This window comes from Mizuhopecten yessoensis, unplaced genomic scaffold (genome assembly GCF_002113885.1).
Source record: "Mizuhopecten yessoensis strain PY_sf001 unplaced genomic scaffold, ASM211388v2 scaffold5061, whole genome shotgun sequence".
Taxonomy (NCBI): Eukaryota; Metazoa; Mollusca; class Bivalvia; order Pectinida; family Pectinidae; genus Mizuhopecten; species Mizuhopecten yessoensis.
Window position 1 is genome coordinate 388,225 of NW_018405860.1, and position 19,460 is coordinate 407,684.

The 19,460-nt window shown below is 34.3% G+C and overlaps 1 protein-coding gene across 6 annotated transcripts in view; it reads left to right on the forward strand.

The window, feature by feature from the left end:
• The first annotated feature begins 407 nt into the window (after window positions 1–407).
• Window positions 408–19,460, forward strand: part of LOC110450177 (serum paraoxonase/arylesterase 1-like) — a 35,192-nt gene continuing 16,139 nt past the window's right edge. The window contains exons 1-4 of one of the 6 annotated variants that reach the window (XM_021497481.1): window positions 408–508; window positions 16,343–16,422; window positions 16,689–16,765; window positions 17,231–17,310. In XM_021497481.1, the coding sequence (XP_021353156.1) occupies window positions 16,358–16,422; window positions 16,689–16,765; window positions 17,231–17,310 (222 nt within the window). In that variant the 5' untranslated portion in view covers window positions 408–508; window positions 16,343–16,357. Of the gene's footprint in view, window positions 509–7,952; window positions 8,088–16,342; window positions 16,423–16,688; window positions 16,766–17,230; window positions 17,311–19,460 lie in introns of those variants that run through there. The other 5 variants (XM_021497480.1, XM_021497482.1, XM_021497483.1 and 2 more) reach the window with 5 other exon arrangements.

Below are 19,460 nucleotides of genomic sequence, written 5' to 3' on the forward strand. Positions count from 1 at the left end.
ATGTACAGAGTTTTAGATATATCTTAGACTACAGATAGTATACAGAGTTTTAGATATATCTTAGACCACAGATAGTATACAGAGTTTTAGATATATCTTAGACCACATATAATGTACAGAGTTTTAGATATATCTTAGACCACAGATAGTATATAGAGTTTTAGATATATCTTAGACCACCGATAGTATACAGAGTTTTAGATATATCTTAGACCACAGATAGTATACAGAGTTTTAGATATATCTTAGACCACATATAATGTACAGAGTTTCAGAAATGAGACCGCAATAGATATATTAAGGTATGCACCCACAGGTTTATACATGTGTATGCATACACTCATTCAAAAACCGAATTAACAAATACATTTTATATTACTTTTTTTATGCGCATGTAAACATTTCATTATTTATAGAAGTGGCAGAGAAGTTATCAGACTTGGGTTTGGATTACAGATCACATAGAAATGGAAACCATTTGAAGAATTTCCCTCCTAACTCCTAACTGGTATGTAAGCCGTATCTAACATTGGATAATTAATGCATTACTGACCTCTGTGGGACTGGTTTATTTTGATTAGACAAACGACCTACACGCTCACTGTGTAGTGTAGACTTTATACATATGCCTCTGTCACACTATAACGATAGCTATATATGTACTATCAAGTGCCTTAGAGTTATTTTAGACTCATTATTAATGTTGTATATGAGTATTTGAAGAAGCTCGTCGTGTTTAGAGGTAATAAGAGTGTATAATTTTATACGTTACATTTTTATATCAAACAGTGACATGATAGGAAAATATTTCAATTTCTTCTCAAGTTGGACTCAGTACAACTACCAAACATTTGCCAATGAAATTGACCAGATGAACATTGCATGTGCGTATGAATACATATTTTCAGATTTTGCTAATAATTATAAATATTAATAATTCGAGGTTCTTATATACCGCTTTATCACAACCTAGTTCGTAGGTCGTCTCAAAGCGGTTCACAAATTATTATCCGTGGTTATAGGGCCTTTGCAACTAGCCAATATCTTTCTCAACTCCCTGGGGAGCATACAGTCGGTGCTGCCATTTCGGCGCTCATAGCTAGCATTCTACACGGTGCCGCGCCGTGACTCGAACCCGCAACCCTTCGGTCACGAGCCCGGCGTCCCTACCATTAGACTACCTTGCGAAGGGAGATAACTATTGACATATTTAAACAAAGAAGATGCCATTTGTATGAGATTTTACATTTTTATTGAAGCTTCACAAGAAATTGTTCCTGTCAATGTCAACCCCCGGTACAAATGAAAAACAACATGGATTACACATCCATTTGGTCACGTCATATATGAAATGCAGTCGAACAGTCAACTGACGTATCAAATTAATTCGTCCTTTCAAGTCACCTCTTGTTTCCTGTCTAATTCGACATTCAATTGCTGAAGCTTCACATTCCAGAAAATGTAGAACCTCGAAATTTAGCGGTTCTCCACTTCGAGATAGTAAAGATGGCTGCCGTACACTCTCAAGTTCTTTATTACTTCAAGTCGGTTGACTTATCAGTTATAACATAACAATACAGAGACAACATACAATATGATACACACACACATGCATACACACAAACACACTGTGGAGAGTGAACACTAACCAGAAGTCAGCTCAGATCTCCTTTTGTTTGCTTGTATTAAAAATTTGCCAAGATTTCGAATGTCGGATACATTCTCACAAATAAGTAGTTGAATTAATTTATACATGCTTGCATGTCTTACATTATATTTCTGAATTAGTTTCAACCTTATATCAATATAGCAAGGACATTTTAAAATGAAATGGAACTCATCCTCGACATCATTCAGGTCACACACTGTACACAACCTGTTTTGTCTATCAGTTCTATTATATCTGCCACACTCAATATTTAATTTATGTGCAGACATTCGAATTTTACATATTTGTTTTAAATAATTTATATTTACAGGTTTTGATAAATAATACTGGTGACCAAAATTACACACATATTGATACAATGCTCCTTTAGGAGAAGATTGATTTTTTTCAAAACATTCTTGTGTGAATATGTTAGGCACGGTGACTCACCATCAAATCAACTTCTTGCGATCATTCATGATATATATTTAGCCTTAGACAATGGTAAGGAAATACGTATGGTCTTCTGTGATATTAGCAAAGCTTTCGATCGAGTTTGGCATAAAGGCATTCTTTGTAAATTATCCAGCTATGGGATTCGAAATTCGCTATTAGTTTGGTTTGAAAATTATCTTTCCGATCGAAAGCAGAGAGTTGTCATCAATGGTAAAAATTCAAATTGGTTAAATGTTAAGGCTGGTGTTCCACAGGGCTCAATTCTTGGACCTCTTTTATTTTTGATATATATAAATGACATTGTTAAAGATATACAAGCTAAAATAAAGTTATTCGCTGATGACACCTCTCTTTACGTAACCGTTGATATTCCTAGAGTCAGCGCAGATATTCTTAATAGTGACCTTAATAAGTTTCATAACTGGTCGCAAAGATGGTTAGTAAATTTTAACCCATCCAAAACAGAAACCCTGCTCATTAGTAGAAAAACCATTAAACCGTTTCATCCTCCCTTAAATATGAACAATACTAACATCTCTGAAGTTGCTACACACAAGCATTTAGGTATTTTTCTCTCTGGAAATGGTCATTGGAATGAACACATCAGTTATTTGATATCTAAGATTTCACCTAAAATAAATATCTTACGTAAATTTAAATTCTCTTTGGACAGGTATAGTCTCCAAACTATGTACTACACTCTTATTCGACCTATATTAGACTATGGCGATATCTTATGGGACTGCCTTACTAAAGCTCAATCTGAATTATTAGAAAATCTTCAATTAGAAGCAGCACGCATAGTCACTGGCGGCACTAGACTCACAAGTAGAATTAAACTGTATACTGAAACAGGTTGGCTTCCCCTCGAGGAAAGACGTAAACAGCACAAGCTTATTCTTTTCCACAAAATGGTTCATGGTCTGGCTCCTCAATATCTTCTAGATATTCTACCTCAGCGTAACCGTAATTACCACAACCATGATACTCGCACGGGAAATAATTTTCGTCCACTAGTTAGTCATACGAGTCTCTATAATAAATCTTTTTTGCCATCTGTCATCAGTATCTGGAACTCCTTGCCTGACTATGTCAAGAACGACCCTTCAATCTATAAACTTAAAACCTATCTACGCAAGCCCTCTCACAAAATTAAAATTTTCTACTTTAATGGTACCAGACTGGGGCAGATACATCATGCTAGATTAAGAATGGAGTGTAGTTCCCTTAAGTTTTATCTATACCAGAGAAATCTAATTGATAGTCCTCTGTGTTCTTGCATGCAAGCAAATGAAACCAATGAACATTATCTATTACATTGTTGTCTTTTTTCTCAACTACGGTTACATACATTTAACGAAATCAATCATCCACTCTCAACTGATTTACTTTTGTTCGGGAATAATGAGCTTACAGATGACGAAAATGCCTTAATTTTTTCATCTGTACAAAACTTCATCATCCATTCTAAAAGATTTGACTAAGTTCTATTCATTATACAACGATCCTTTGTTTCACATCACCTATTTCTTCTCCTTCTATTCTTATTGGCACGGGCATCTATATCCCTCGATCCCCCTGTACCCCTTTTCTTTTACTCTCATTTCAAATATCCCTTGAACTATGTTTAAAAGTAAGCTACTGTTTTAAGTGTTTATATTTCTTTCCATAGAATTCAGTAACTATACCATCATGCCCTAAATTAATGAGATACATTCTCGGAAACGGATTTATATAAGTTATTTCAACTTGTTTCCGGATCCCATTCCTCTGTACTTTGTATGTTATGTGATGTAATGCAACTTAATTTGGAATGAAATAAAGTTTATATTAAAGGGGTGATAATATTTTCCCCTGAAATAATCCGTTATCATTATAAAAAAATTCGGAGAGAGTACCATTATATTTAACACAACATTTCACACTTTTATATAATGATCTGATCACTTTAAGAAGTTTACCTTCTACACCTTCTTTCATCATTTTATACCATAAATTCTGTCTGTTAATAAAATCAAACGCTTTTGTATAATCTATAAAACAACAATAGAGACGTTTTTTCTTTTTTAAAGTACGATTAATTAAAGATTGTAAAGCGAAAATTGCGTCTACAGTAGGGCCATGAGCCTGCGTACCGCATCCAGACATTATTATTCCGCGACGAGGCGTAATATTTTTTTTTTAAATATCTTAACGTATGCATTAATCAACAAAAAATAAACATGGAATTTAAAATATGTTGTTTTGATGTGTTTGGTTCTTCATAATTTTGTTGTATAGAACTATCAGCGTACAACATCATTTGGTTGTATAGAACTATCAGCGTACAACATCATTTGGTTGTATAGAACTATCAGCGTACACCATCATTTGGTTGTATAGAACTATCAGCGTACAACATCATTTTGTTGTATAGAACTATCAGCGTACAACATCATTTGGTTGTATAGAACTATCAGTGTACAACATCATTTGGTTGTATAGAACTATCAGCGTACAACATCATTTTGTTGTATACTACTATCAGCGTACAACATAATTTGGTTGTATAGAACTATCAGCGTACAACATCATTTGGTTGTATAGAACTATCAGCGTACAACATAATTTGGTTATATAGAACTATCAGCGTACAACATCATTTAGTTGTATAGAACTATCAGCGTACAACATCATTTGGTTGTATTGAACTATCAGCGTACAACATCATTTTGTTGTATAGAACTATCAGCGTACAACATCATTTTGTTAATTTTTACATTAGGTCAATACGTAGACTTGCACAAGCTCCATAATCTGGGACGAACTATCAGAATGGCCTTTCACAAGTTCCAATTATTGAAAAAGGTGATGAATTGAGTTTGTCTTGAAACAAATTCAACATGAACTCGCAGTTCTTTAATTTGTTTCAAGACCAACTCAATCCATCACCCCATGAAATCGACCAAAGCAAGATTCAATCCATAAATGACATTTAATAGTATTGGGTCAATGTTCATAATAATATGAATAATTGTTTCCATTTCAAATGTAGTGCAAAAGCGTTCATTCTGCTTAGCTTACCGCATCTAGGTTATCATTAATCTCATTCATTCACAGGCACATTTATTGGGTAATTAGCTATTCAATTAAAACACAAGATTGACTCAAACGGTCGATTACTGGCGAAATAAAGCAGCTCTTACAGATTAAGTTTTACTTCCATTCCAACTCTAAAGCTTTGCAGCTGCAATATAACAAAAGAAATGATCACATCACGTGTTGTTTTTATGTGTTAAGGATTTCCTCTTCTGAGGTAAACACGTTCAAATCTCGTTTTGATCTAGTGTAAAAAATGTTTTATTAAATTTATTAAATTAGCATCCATTTCCATAGCAAACACGCATTTGAGAAACGTGACAAAAACTAGATACATGCTGATTACATAATATGTTTTACAATTTATTTATTTTTTGTATCATTTATATCAGCTGAACCCAATTTGTTTATCCTGTAAACATTTTAAAATAACACAAACACAATAAACAAAAACATAAAACAAAAAAAGGAAACACACGGACCCCCAATTGCTATGACTGTTAAAAGAAGAGAAATGCATTTCCTTCAATCAAGTGAATATTAAGAAAATATAATAGCGGAAAAAAGAAACTGTGCATGCCTAAAATGTGTTATAAAAATAAATGTGTATGACGTAGAACAATAAGGTTTTCAGGGACAATTTATTTGTTATTTATTAACAGTTGCATTCCATTTTTCACGTTATGGAATCAATAAGTTCCGTTCAGGAGTGACGTAAACACAGCAGGGGTCAATACTGAGTTCACAAAGTTAATACCGTTTGCCTGAACGCAAGCCTGGCAACGTCGACGTATGGAGCATATCAGACGGTTCAAGAATGCTTGTGGGATGGCATTCCAGATCTGTACCAACGCTGCAGCCAAAGTCATCGGTTGATTGGGTAATGCCCGTAATCTGCGCTTCATTTCATCCCAGACGTGTTCAATGGGCGACAGATCGGAGGATACAGGGCCAGGGCAACACGTCAACGTTCTGCTGGGCCAGAAAGTCCATAGCGACACGAGCTGTGTGTGGCCTGGCGTTGTCCTGCTGTAGCGTAATGTGACGTTGCTGCCCTTGCACGAATGGAACGACGTGGGTCCGGAGGATCTCGTCACGGTAACGTAGCGCGTTCAAATTCCCGTTAACAACCACCAGAGGCGTTCTCCCGTTTGCTGTGATGCCGCCCCAAATCATAACGCTGCCTCCGCCGAAAGAACGTCGTTGTACCACACACGCGTCACGGAAACGTTCTCCGACGCGACGATACACTCTGGAACGGCCGGTCACTACTATCCAGGTGGACTCGCGACTCGTCCGTAAACAAAATACCTGCCCAATCCCGTCGAGTAAATCGCAGATGCCTTCTGCACCAGTGCAGAGGTGCTTCACGATGACGTGGCAGAAGAACTTGGCGGATTGCAGGACGTCGCGGACGGATAGCTCGTTCACGCAATCCGTTCCGTACAGTTCTCGGGCTTATTGGTAGCAACCCAGGGATTGTCCGTGCAGTCAAACTTGTCGTTTGGAAGCGATTTCTCAAATGGACAAGCCGAATATGGTTGTCCTGTTGAAGTGACGTCACACGTGGACGTCCCGCACGAGGTCGATCGCCGACGTGGCCAAACTCTTGATGTCGTCTCCACAAATCCCGGATTGTGTTTCGATGGACATGAAAACGTGTAGAGACAACGGCTTGGTCCATACCATTAATCACAAATTAAAACGTTATAATGCTGTTGTTACTATTCACTGGTCTCAACAGAGTGACCCAACAGTTGAAAAATAAACTTTCATCGTCGAATTGGATGGCTGGACCAGAAAAACGTGCAAACTGGTCAACGCCTATAGAGAGCAAACTGCACGGGAAAAACTGTCAATGACACACGGATAGTGTGTATGTGTCATACTCGGTCATGTGTGTGCATTTTCATGTATATACCGTTGGTAACACATGTTATATAACAATTCTCCGCATGCACAGTTTCTTTTTTCCGCTAGTATAAATTAGTCATCAGAACGTTTTATAGCAGTCGTAAAATCAGTAAAACTTGGTCAAAAAATGATATTTTTTTATTTCAAAATAAGGGGTAGGAGTAACCTAAACTGAGATCAAAATATAATATGAAGACTTGTCACGTCTATATTCAAGAAAAATACTATTGATTTCTGGAAGATATTTTGGGATTGTTTTTTTTTAAGATCAAAATGAATACTTAAATACCGCGGTGGTACGGGGAGCTCGGTCACATCTAGCATTTCCTAAAAGTATCAAAACTAATAAGAACAAGACAAAGGGATTATATACTTTACAATGTTTCAGTTATAGGATTGGTCTGACATCAGTATATTGTTACTTTGTGTTAATTCATGCAAGCGTCATTCTTCTATCTGAAATAAACAAGGACGTCCATTTAGCATTATCCAGGTATGTCTATGTTTATTTCATGTTGGGTTTTCATTCCTAGTATAAAACGATTTTACGCTTACTGCCTTATATGGACACATACTTGTTACAATAAATAAAAGTGGGATTTTTTAAAATAAGTATTTGCTTATGGATTCAAGTTCACACAGGGTAACACATTCAAATATTTTAGTTTTTGATTTTTTAAACGATTGACTTGTTACAAGTTTCACTAGATAATTAATACATTACAGACTTCGGTGGAAACCGTTTTGAATGCTATTTTGTATAATTGATTAGAAGACATGCGTTGCTTTCCAATAATGTCACCACCGGGTTATCAGTTCATCCCTCGCTTTTACACACATGCATTTATTACGCAGTACGTAATTCATTTAAAACGCAAGTCTCACCTGGACGGTTTATCATTGACTATATAAAGAAGCTCAGACATAAAAGCATCCCTTCTTTTCCTGCTCTGAAGCTTTGCGGTTTACTCACGATATCAACAAATGAAAGGTATTTGTTCTGGAATAGTTCAGCGACTGAACATGGTAACCTTGATAATAATGCAATATGATATATGTTTTCACAATGTTGAATTTCTATCAACATCTTTGGGGCCAAGAAAATAATACAAAATATGAACATATATATTTGTACCAACTTTGACGTGTAAAATATAGGTCTTGTCTAATATTGAGTATAACAATTGAAAGTACCGAATACCAAATGAAGTACCGCAATCTTTACCTTGAAGAGTACTCAATCATCACTGTGTGGTAAATTGACTAAACTAAACTAAACTAAACAGGTGTTAGTGCAGTATTTATTTTAAGCATACAGATTTGATCACTATAGTCTGTAACTAAATAAAAGTAGGCAATGGTCACACAGTTCTGGTCGATCGTCAAGAAAGGTCTACTGTTAGCATGACACAAAATAAAGAAACATCATGACACAAAATAAATAACTAAAATAATGTGTCACGGTATTAGCATGATACAAAAAAATAAAATACAGTGTCACAAAAAAATTACCCAAAGAAAATACTCCCTGGTCGAAAAGGCCTTATCAATTCAAAAATGTTTGGAATGCTTATACCTAATCAAATCCTACCTTCAGTATGATGTCCAATGATTGAATGATGAAATGTACATTATTTTCACATAAAGAATGATATAATACGAGAATGGTTTTGAAAAATATTTTATGATACCTATCAAGTTAATACTGTAAGTATCCTTTTAATCACTGCTTAAACAAAATATGGTTTATCGTATTTGGTCATCTTATTCTACAAGCTTTATTTTTAGGTGGACAAAGTAGCAAGACATGCGTCACAAATTCATTAGGTGTTGTTTGGAATTACATATATAACAATTTAATAATACGAATGATATATTTCACGTGAATTTCCGTTTTTGTCAGCCCTGAGTACTTCAGTTTATGGTATCCTGAAATGGAGCAGTAAACTATAGAAATGGCCTGATTCTAAAGGATGTATCCGAAATATACATGTAATATTGTATAGCGATAGCGGGTTTAGCCTACACAACTCTTATGTCTCCCCTTCGAATGAAGGGAGACATATTTTCTTCTGGTTCTTCTCATTCTTCTAATTGCAACTTGTACGGGCCTTTTTTTTTTTAGATATCTTTATGAGACTTGAAGTATGCCTGCATCAACCATAGAAGGTGTGCAGTGCACTGGAACTAGGTCTCGTGTCCCACTATATACAGAAGTATGACCATTTGTTTATTTTAATACCGAAGTTTGTCCGGAACATAAGTTCCATGTAATTTCATCTACGTTGACCAAACTTACCATATTTACATTTTTGTATATATCTGGGGAAGGCAGAATCTCTCGCACTAAAATAGGGTTTTGTGCCCCACTATTAGCAGAGTTATGGCCCTTTGTTAATTTTCTATATCGAAGTTTGTCCACAGCATAACTTCTAAACCGTTAAAGATATCTTGATCAAACTTGAAGTTCACCTGCATCACCCAAAGAAGGTGTGCAGTAACAATAGAATTAGGTATCGTGCCCCACTTTATACAGAGTTATAGCCCTTTGTTTATTTTTAATATCGAAGTTTGTCCACGGCATAACTTCCGTGTTATTTCACCTACGTTGACCAAACTTACCATATTTAATTATCTTTGGAAGGCGGAATCTCTCGCACTAACATCTGGTCTCGTGCCCCACTATATAAAGAGATAAAGCCCTTTGTTTATTTTTTATACCAAAGTTTGTCTATTGGCTAATAAGAGGAGACATATGTTTTTGTTCACAAAAACAAGTTTCTAGTTATTATTTAGTCTTCGGTGTTTTCTTTATATATATATATTTCCAAGGAATACTATTAGGGCAAACGGTTTCTGTCTGTAAAAAGAATTAGGGGGAACTTCGACTGATGGCGAACAAATCGTGTTCGCCCTGATGTTTGACACATGTTTTGATAAGGAAGACGACTTTGAATATACTAAAGAGCATGCACACTTGTTCAAGTCAGTTTCAGGAAAATAAGTGATTATCATAGAGACTGGTAGCCCCCACTACCAGACGCCTCTGCTATTGTTGTGTACTCATCATTGTATATCTGTATACTAACTTTTGTTAAAACTGCATAATATGCTTCGGAGAGAGTCCACAATGACTGTAGCAACAATACACAGTTTAAAATTTTGAGTATTAATGTCAATGGTCTTGTAGGTAAACTCAAATTTACCGATTTTATTGAGTATCTGTCAAATTCTGATTTAATATGTCTTACCGAAACTAATACTGATACTGCAGATTCTGTTGATATCGAAGGTTATACTGCATTTTGTAAACACAGAAAATGTTTGTCCACTATTAAATCTGTTGGCATAGTTGTCTTCTCTAAACATGAATATGTGAAACATTTAAGTATTGTAGAAATTGATTGTAATCACATTATGTGGCTCAAAATTAAGGGTGATGTTTTTAAATGCAATGGTCATATGATATTTGGAATAGTTTATATACCTCCCAGGAGTTCAAAGTATTCTTCGTCTGAACTTTTTGAAGATGTGGAAAAAGATATTTTATCTTTCCAAATACAGGATAACAAGTATATTTGCCTACTTTTGTGACTTTAACGGTAGGACTACGGATCTCCCTGATTTCTTTGAAGCTGAAGGTGATGATTATGGTTATTTTTCCGATGTTAACGACCTAACTGATATCAATGTACCTAGACAAAGGTCATCTAAGGACCCTGTAAATAACGAGTATGGTAAGCGTTTACTGGACCTATGTAAGCACTGTAATATATTTATACTCAATGGCCGCATGGTTGAGGATAAAGGTATCGGTAATTTTACATGTAAAAAGGTAACATTGACACACTTGGTATTGGACGAATTTTCTATCAATAACTTCTCACCCTTGTTATCCGATGTACATTCCGTTACACATATGTCGACATTTGTGGGATAGTAATAACATATATGATCATTTAAATACTGGGGTTACTTATAATACAAGTAAACCCAGAAAGTGGAATGATGACCTCAAATGTGTTTTTGTAGATTTTATAACTGAACAACGTCATTGTATCAATAATCTTGCCTTGGTTTACGAGAGACTGCAAGTCTGCTCGCAAAAATTATAGAAAAGGCCAAACGGCTATACAACAAGTTTGGTTATGCTCACCTCGAAGAGGCAATATGTAATGGAACGGTTATACCAAAACAAAATCACGTGACTGTAAAGCTATATGTTATGTTATACGCTGATGACGCTATACTCCTATCAGACACGGCAGAGGATTTGTAAAAACAATTAGATGTATTTTTTTAATATTCCAACCTATGGCATCTTAAAGTCAATATCAGCAAACTAAAATCACGGTATTTGGTAGAAAAAGAATTCATGATGACCTTAGTTTTACATAAAACGGTACTGTTATAGGAATAGTTAAGTTTTTTCAATATCTTGGGCTTTATTTTATTAGAACTAGTTTGACACAATTTAATATTAAACAACGGTATGGTAAAGGTGTAAGAGCAATGTATGGTGCTATTTCCAAATGTAGGGATCATAATCTGTGAACAGATTGTCAACTAGACATATTTGACAAAGCCATCAAACCTATTGTTTTATATGGATGTGAAGTATGGGGCTTCTGTGACAATAAACTTATCGAACGTTTTTTGCAAACCCATACTTAATGTTCAAACGTCTACCCCGAACTTTATGATATACGGAGAATTTGGAAAGTTTGCGCTAGATATTAATGTCAAAGTAAGAATGGTCGGATTTTGGGCTAAACTGAAAAAAAACAACGAGAATAAATTAAGTAATAAACCTGTAGCAATTTTATCAAATTATGAATTATCGTGAAATATGTGAAAAGTATATTTGAAGAATGCAATTTGATAAGATATTCAATATTGAATAGTGTTTCCAAGTATACATTGGCTAAAGAGTACCATATTTTATAAACTGAAACGAAAATTTATAACAAAATGTAGAAATGAAATTCATACTTCCCCGAAAGGAATCAATTATAGAAAAAGTACTTACTAGAACTCCCTCCGAAACTAGCCAAATCGTATTGTAAATTCAGAACATGCAAAACTACGTTATCAATTGCAAATGTTCCAATACACCACATGAAATAGATTATGTAATATATGTAATTTAAGAGAAATTGGCGACGATTTTCATTATCTGTTTAACTGTACACAACAACCAATACTCAATATAGTAGACGAAAATATATGTCCAGATATTATTATGAAAGACCAAACATATTTAAATTTCATACACTATTCAATTATGTAACACAACATGAATTGACATCATTGGCTAAATTTATCACCGATATGAATGACATACTTAATTTGCAATACTAATGTCCATCCTGTTCCACCATGAATTATTGTCACCCATTTGTATATATGTATTCTCTACACTGTATTGTTCATGAGAATAAAACAATTGTCATTGTCATCGTCATTGGACATACAAGGATTGCCTAATCATTGACTCAAGATCAGGTATACATGTAGCCCCAAGGTGACCACAGGTGATAAGTTAATTGGTGGTCTCAGTTATCTCACACTGAAAAGATATATCTGTGAGCCAGGGGTGGCCATGTTACCCTAGCATCTACCCCTAATTCCGCCTATGACGTAACATGCTCTTTCAAAAAAATGATGAGTACAAAACAGATTTATAATAAGTAACACAATTCACACAAGTTCATTTATATATAACTTTACCTTTTTATATACTTAGTATGTAACCAGTAATGAAATCTGTCTTTATTTAACAATGATGTATACATGTACTAGTACATGCCAATTGGATTAAAACATTATTCCGGAATGTATTTTGTTCTTGATTCAGATTGTTTGTATATCTTAGTACCTGTAAAGGAACTAATGAAACGTAACTACTTTATGTAAAAAAACAAAAAACTATTTAAACTTTATTTAGTTAACTACATGTATGTACAATCTTTATAATGTGAATTTTTTGTTATTCTTTTTTTTCTCTCAAATTTTCTGACACTTTTTGGTAATTTTCCATGAAAATTTAATGAAATATGATGAACTGATACTCAGGCAGAAATTTCTTGTCTGTCCCCAAAATACTTTAATCAGATTTGAAGTCTGTACGGTTATATATAGTCATGTTATATACAATTGCTACAGGCTTACTTAAATAATTATATTTCCAGATTTCCTTTTTCATTAAAAGCAATAATTGAACATCTGTACTTATGCACTGGGGTAAACATGTTAGTGAACTGAGGTTAACGCCGCACTGAACTTGAGTTGACACTGTAGTGAACTTGAGTTGACACTGTAGTGAACCAGTGTCCACTACCAAGTTTTGTCGTATGCACTACCTTGTTCACTACGTGTTCACTACAAAGTCCTATTGACAGGTTTTCTCAATTAGACAGGTTATCATACAAGACGTATGGTCACCATAGTCAGGTGATAACACACGATGTATGGTCAGCATAGACAGGTGATCACAAAAGAGCTATTATCACATAGGGAATCTTTCTCAAACAGACATGTGATAACACATGTCATGTACTGGTTATTTAGTTGATCTAAAAAGGGGTATAGTCAACATACACAGGTGATCACGAAATACGTATGGTCACCTTGGAAAGGTGATCAAATTCATAAGTATGGTCACTATAGTCATGTGATTACAAACATTTGTTTGTTTGTTTATGTTTAACGGCCCATCGACGGCTGTGGTCATTTAGGGCCATGGTGATTTTTTTTTTTTTTTTTTAACAAACATGTGACTAGCGGAGATAAAATCATAAAAGAGATAAGGAATAGATGATATGGAATATGTGATATATATAACTTCAAAAAGGGTAAAGTGAGTTAAAAGACATCAGAGCCTATAGAATAGACCGATGTCTTTCAAATAGTTAAATATTGCCTTCGAGTCCACGGAACTGAAAAGAGTTTTCAAATCCGGGACTCGAAAGTAGTTATCACGAATGTGTTTAAAATCGGAACATTCTATTAAAAAATGTTCCACTGTAAATGGAGTGTCGCATGCGTGGCATGAAGGTAGATCTTCTCGTTTTAGAAGGTACGAATGAGTAGGATATGTGTGCCCAGTACGGAGCCGAGCGAGAACAACTTCCTCTCTACGATCTTTCCGACTGGGAATAGATGTTTTAAGTTTCGGTTGTACCTTAAACAGTTTGTTGGTGGTCTCTCGAGATCAGCGTTGCTGCCATTCATTTTGAATGACTGTACGAATAGTAGGTTTAAAATCTGTGTTTGGTAGTTTGATATTTGTTTGTTGGAGATTTAATGCATTTTATTTTTTGCTTCCCGGTCAACCCATTCGTTGCCTTTAATTCCGACATGGCTCGGAATCCATAGTAAAGTTATTTTTGACTTATTTAAGATACGAGATATTCGAAGAGCAAGGTTTTGTACGAGTGTGTTTTTAGGATCTCGTAACTGTAAACTCTGTAGGAGAGATAGAGAGTCTGAAGATATGATTGCCTTTTTAATGCGGTATTCATCGATTTGGTCGAGGGCCAAACCAATGGCGCATGCTTCGGCAGAAAAGATGAAGGCGCCGTCTGGTAGTCGAACGGAAGTGCAAGAATTAGCAGTACAGCAGGCAATTACAAAAAAAACGCTGGTCACATCGAAAGGCGTTCTCAAATAGACATATGATTACAAAAATGATATGGTCACCCTAGACAGCTAATCACATCAAGCTATGGTCAAATCGATGGTCCTCATACACATTTGATCACACAAGAGGTATGGTCATCATTTACAAACTTTTTTTTAAACTTAGATTAACTTAGATTATTCTGAATGCAGGCATATACATCTGCCTCTATATTCAGATCACAGTCCTTCAAATAATAATTATATACATGTAATATAGTGTATGTGGCATCACACGGGTGTTATTGTAACATCCTGTCGCCAGTGTCCCAAACGATTTAGTTGATTCAATGTTATGTTAAATATACAGTCGTATACACTACACGCATGCATCTTGCACACAGGGGAGGCCGTCCTTAAGTGACCATGGCTGTTGATTGGACGTTAAACAATACTAAACCAAACCGAACCAATCATCATAGACAGGTGACCACACAAGATGTATGGTTATCATAGACAGGTGATCACACAAGAGGTATGGTCACCATTGTCATAATTTAATCATTGGAAAGCATAATTAGGATTCGATTAGGTATAGAAATATCTGTGGTCATACATTCCACTGACGTAACCAATTACCATTCCGAACATTTTTGAATTGATAAGGCCTTTTCGACCAGAGAGTATTTTCTTTAGGTATTTCTTTTGTGTCACGGTATTTTATTATTTTGTGTCATGCTAACATCGTGACACATTTATTTTAGTTAATGTTTTTGTGTCATAGTGTTTCTTTATTTTGTGTCATGCTAATATCGTGACAGATTTATTTTAGTTATTTTTTTGTGTCATGGTATTTCTTTTTTTTGTGTCATGCTAACATCATGACACTTTATTTTACTCTATTTTTGAGTCAGGCTGGTATCGGTCATCGTAACTACTAGAATTAATATTGCGGGGTTGGACACAGGGATATTTGATGATATAGAGATTTCTAAGTATCGAGAATACGAAGCTCTTATCAAAGCCTTTGCGAAAAGGATCGCACCTCCTCCATAAAAAGACTGAACTTTTTAGGATTAACCTAATGGAAAGAGTTTTAAGATAATATCAAATCAAACTCGAATGTTTTCAAGATATCAGCAGGCTTGGGTACTTTGCTTACCGTCCAGTGCCGAAGACTTTTTTGTCAAACAGCATTGCATAGCAGCATATATTAACTCAGAAGGTTAGAGCCTCATGTAAAAATATTAAGTAAGCATTATACCTGAAAAGACGTAAGACGAAGAAAAACATTGCTGTATCAACCAAAAACAACAATCCCAAAAGATAAGCATACGAAGTAAGAAATAGCGTATCCCTTTGTCTTTTGACCAGTTTTCTCTATCCCTTAATAACATAAATGATATTGTCAAACCATGGGGTAAAATATTTACAGTAGTAGTAATTCCGAAAACGTTTCATTTATTTCTAAAATCTGATTCCCAAGACTTCTGAATTAGAAATTACCATTCAAAAATTTCAGTGTGGAATTTTCTAGTGGCGTTTTTGAATTAGGAAGAATATGAGATGTCATTTATTAACAAATAACAGAGATATTTGTTCATGTTACTCCATTCCTCCTTGTAGGATTTTGAATTGATCATGTTTCGAAGTCTCGGCCTGACTGTAGTGGCGGGGTTGTTGGTACAGCACGCTGTGCGGTACTGGTAAGGCTGAAATGTTGATAGTATTATTGGTAATCATATCACAAACTTCTTTTCTTTGGGTCAAAGTTTTCTTTGACATATATTAAAATACAACAATAATTGTCATGTCATAGTGAAACTCTAATACATACGTAATAATATGTTATTGATAAGATGTTATTTCAACCGTTTTGTTGGTCAAGTTTACTTGAGGAAGGATCATCCAATGATATTTAATTTTCAAGGTTTTGGTGGACAAGTAAAAGTCAATCCTATTAAATTTGTAGTTTTTTTATGGACTTCCATAAAACCAGGACAGTTATTCACCACCGACCCGGCCCTTGTAGACCATTAGGCGGTCCAGGTTCGTTGAATCAATTACGTCATACTTCCTCTTATCACATACCTATGTTTTTATTTGTGCTATTTTTTTTGTTATTTTGTCATTATATTACAGTGAAAATGACAATATATATATATATATATATATATGTGTGTATTCATCAAAACCAAAGAACATAAAAATGATTTTCAGCTCTTTAATGGAAAATCCTGAATGAATATGAGCTTTTATTGTATATTTATAGCTATTTTGCTATATTACACAAAACATGAATATATAATTTACTAGTTTTCAAATGGATGCTATCCAACTAATTATCTGTTGATTATACCTTACATGGAGATAATAAAACGTGCTTATGGTACAAGTCCTGGTATGATACTCTTTTAACAAATAAGGAATGCTAAGCTAGAGCTAATAAGGTTCAAACACTATATGAACTTAAGTGGCCGTCTGTTTCACAAAGTTGAAGCTATTCATTTTCAGAACATGGTATACATTTTGTTCAAGATGGCGGCTCGGAAGATCTCACAGTGTTAGACAATGGGTTGACGTTCATCTCCTCGGTACGTATACCATATATAGTGTGTAACTATGACAGTGTTAATCATATATAACTATGACAGTGTAAATCCTATGTAACTATGACAGTGCTAATCCTCTATAACTATGACAGTGCTAATCCTATGTAACTATGACAGTGTTAATCCTATGTAACTATGACAGTGCTAATCCTATATAACTATGACAGTGTTAATCCTATATAACTATGACAGTGTAAATCCTATGTAACTATGACAGTGCTAATCCTATGTAACTATGACAGTGGTAATCCTATATAACTATGACAGTGCTAATCCTATGTAACTATGAGAGTGCTAATCCTATATAACTATGACAGTGTTAATCCTATATAACTATGACAGTGTTAATCCTATATAACTATGACAGTGTTAATCCTATGTAACTATGACAGTGCTAATCCTATATAACTATGACAGTGTTAATCCTATATAACTATGACAGTGTTAATCCTATATAACTATGACAGTGTTAATCCTATATAACTATGACAGTGTTAATCCTATATAACTATGACAGTGTTAATCCTATATAACTATGACAGTGTTAATCCTATATAACTATGACAGTGTTAATCCTATATAACTATGACAGTGTTAATCCTATATAACTATGACAGTGTTAATCCTATATAACTATGACAGTGTTAATCCTATATAACTATGACAGTGTTAATCCTATATAACTATGACAGTGTTAATCCTATATAACTATGACAGTGTTAATCCTATATAACTATGACAGTGTTAATCCTATATAACTATGACAGTGTTAATCCTATATAACTATGACAGTGTTAATCCTATATAACTATGACAGTGTTAATCCTATATAACTATGACAGTGCTAATCCTATATAACTATGACAGTGTTAATCCTATATAACTATGACAGTGTTAATCCTATGTAACTATGACAGTGTTAATCCTATATAACTATGACAGTGTTAATCCTATATAACTATGACAGTGTTAATCCTATATAACTATGACAGTGTTAATCCTATATAACTATGACAGTGTTAATCCTATATAACTATGACAGTGTTAATCCTATATAACTATGACAGTGTTAATCCTATATAACTATGACAGTGTTAATCCTATATAACTATGACAGTGTTAATCCTATATAACTATGACAGTGTTAATCCTATATAACTATGACAGTGTTAATCCTATATAACTATGACAGTGTTAATCCTATATAACTATGACAGTGTTAATCCTATATAACTATGACAGTGTTAATCCTATATAACTATGACAGTGTTAATCCTATATAACTATGACAGTGTTAATCCTATATAACTATGACAGTGTTAATCCTATATAACTATGACAGTGTTAATCCTATATAACTATGACAGTGTTAATCCTATATAACTATGACAGTGTTAATCCTATGTAACTATGACAGTGTTAATCCTATGTAACTATGACAGTGTTAATCCTATATAACTATGACAGTGTTAATCCTATATAACTATGACAGTGTTAATCCTATATAACTATGACAGTGTTAATCCTATATAACTATGACAGTGTTAATCCTATATAACTATGACAGTGTTAATCCTATATAACTATGACAGTGTTAATCCTATATAACTATGACAGTGTTAATCCTATATAACTATGACAGTGTTAATCCTATATAACTATGACAGTGTTAATCCTATATAACTATGACAGTGTTAATCCTATATAACTATGACAGTGTTAATCCTATATAACTATGACAGTGTTAATCCTATATAACTATGACAGTGTTAATCCTATATAACTATGACAGTGTTAATCCTATATAACTATGACAGTGTTAATCCTATGTAACTATGACAGTGTTAATCCTATGTAACAATGACAGCGTTAATCCTATGTAACTATGACAGCGTTAATCCTATATAACTATGACAGTGTTAATCCTATGTAACTATGACAGCGTTAATCCTATATAACTATGACAGCGTTAATCCTATGTAACTATGGCAGTGTTAATCCTATATAACTATAACAGTATAACACTGTAATAAACAATACCCATATCATTGTCTATAAAGTAATAATATACCAGATTATATCCATATGTATTATATATAGTGTGTAGGGTGTCACTGTAACAAGCAATAACC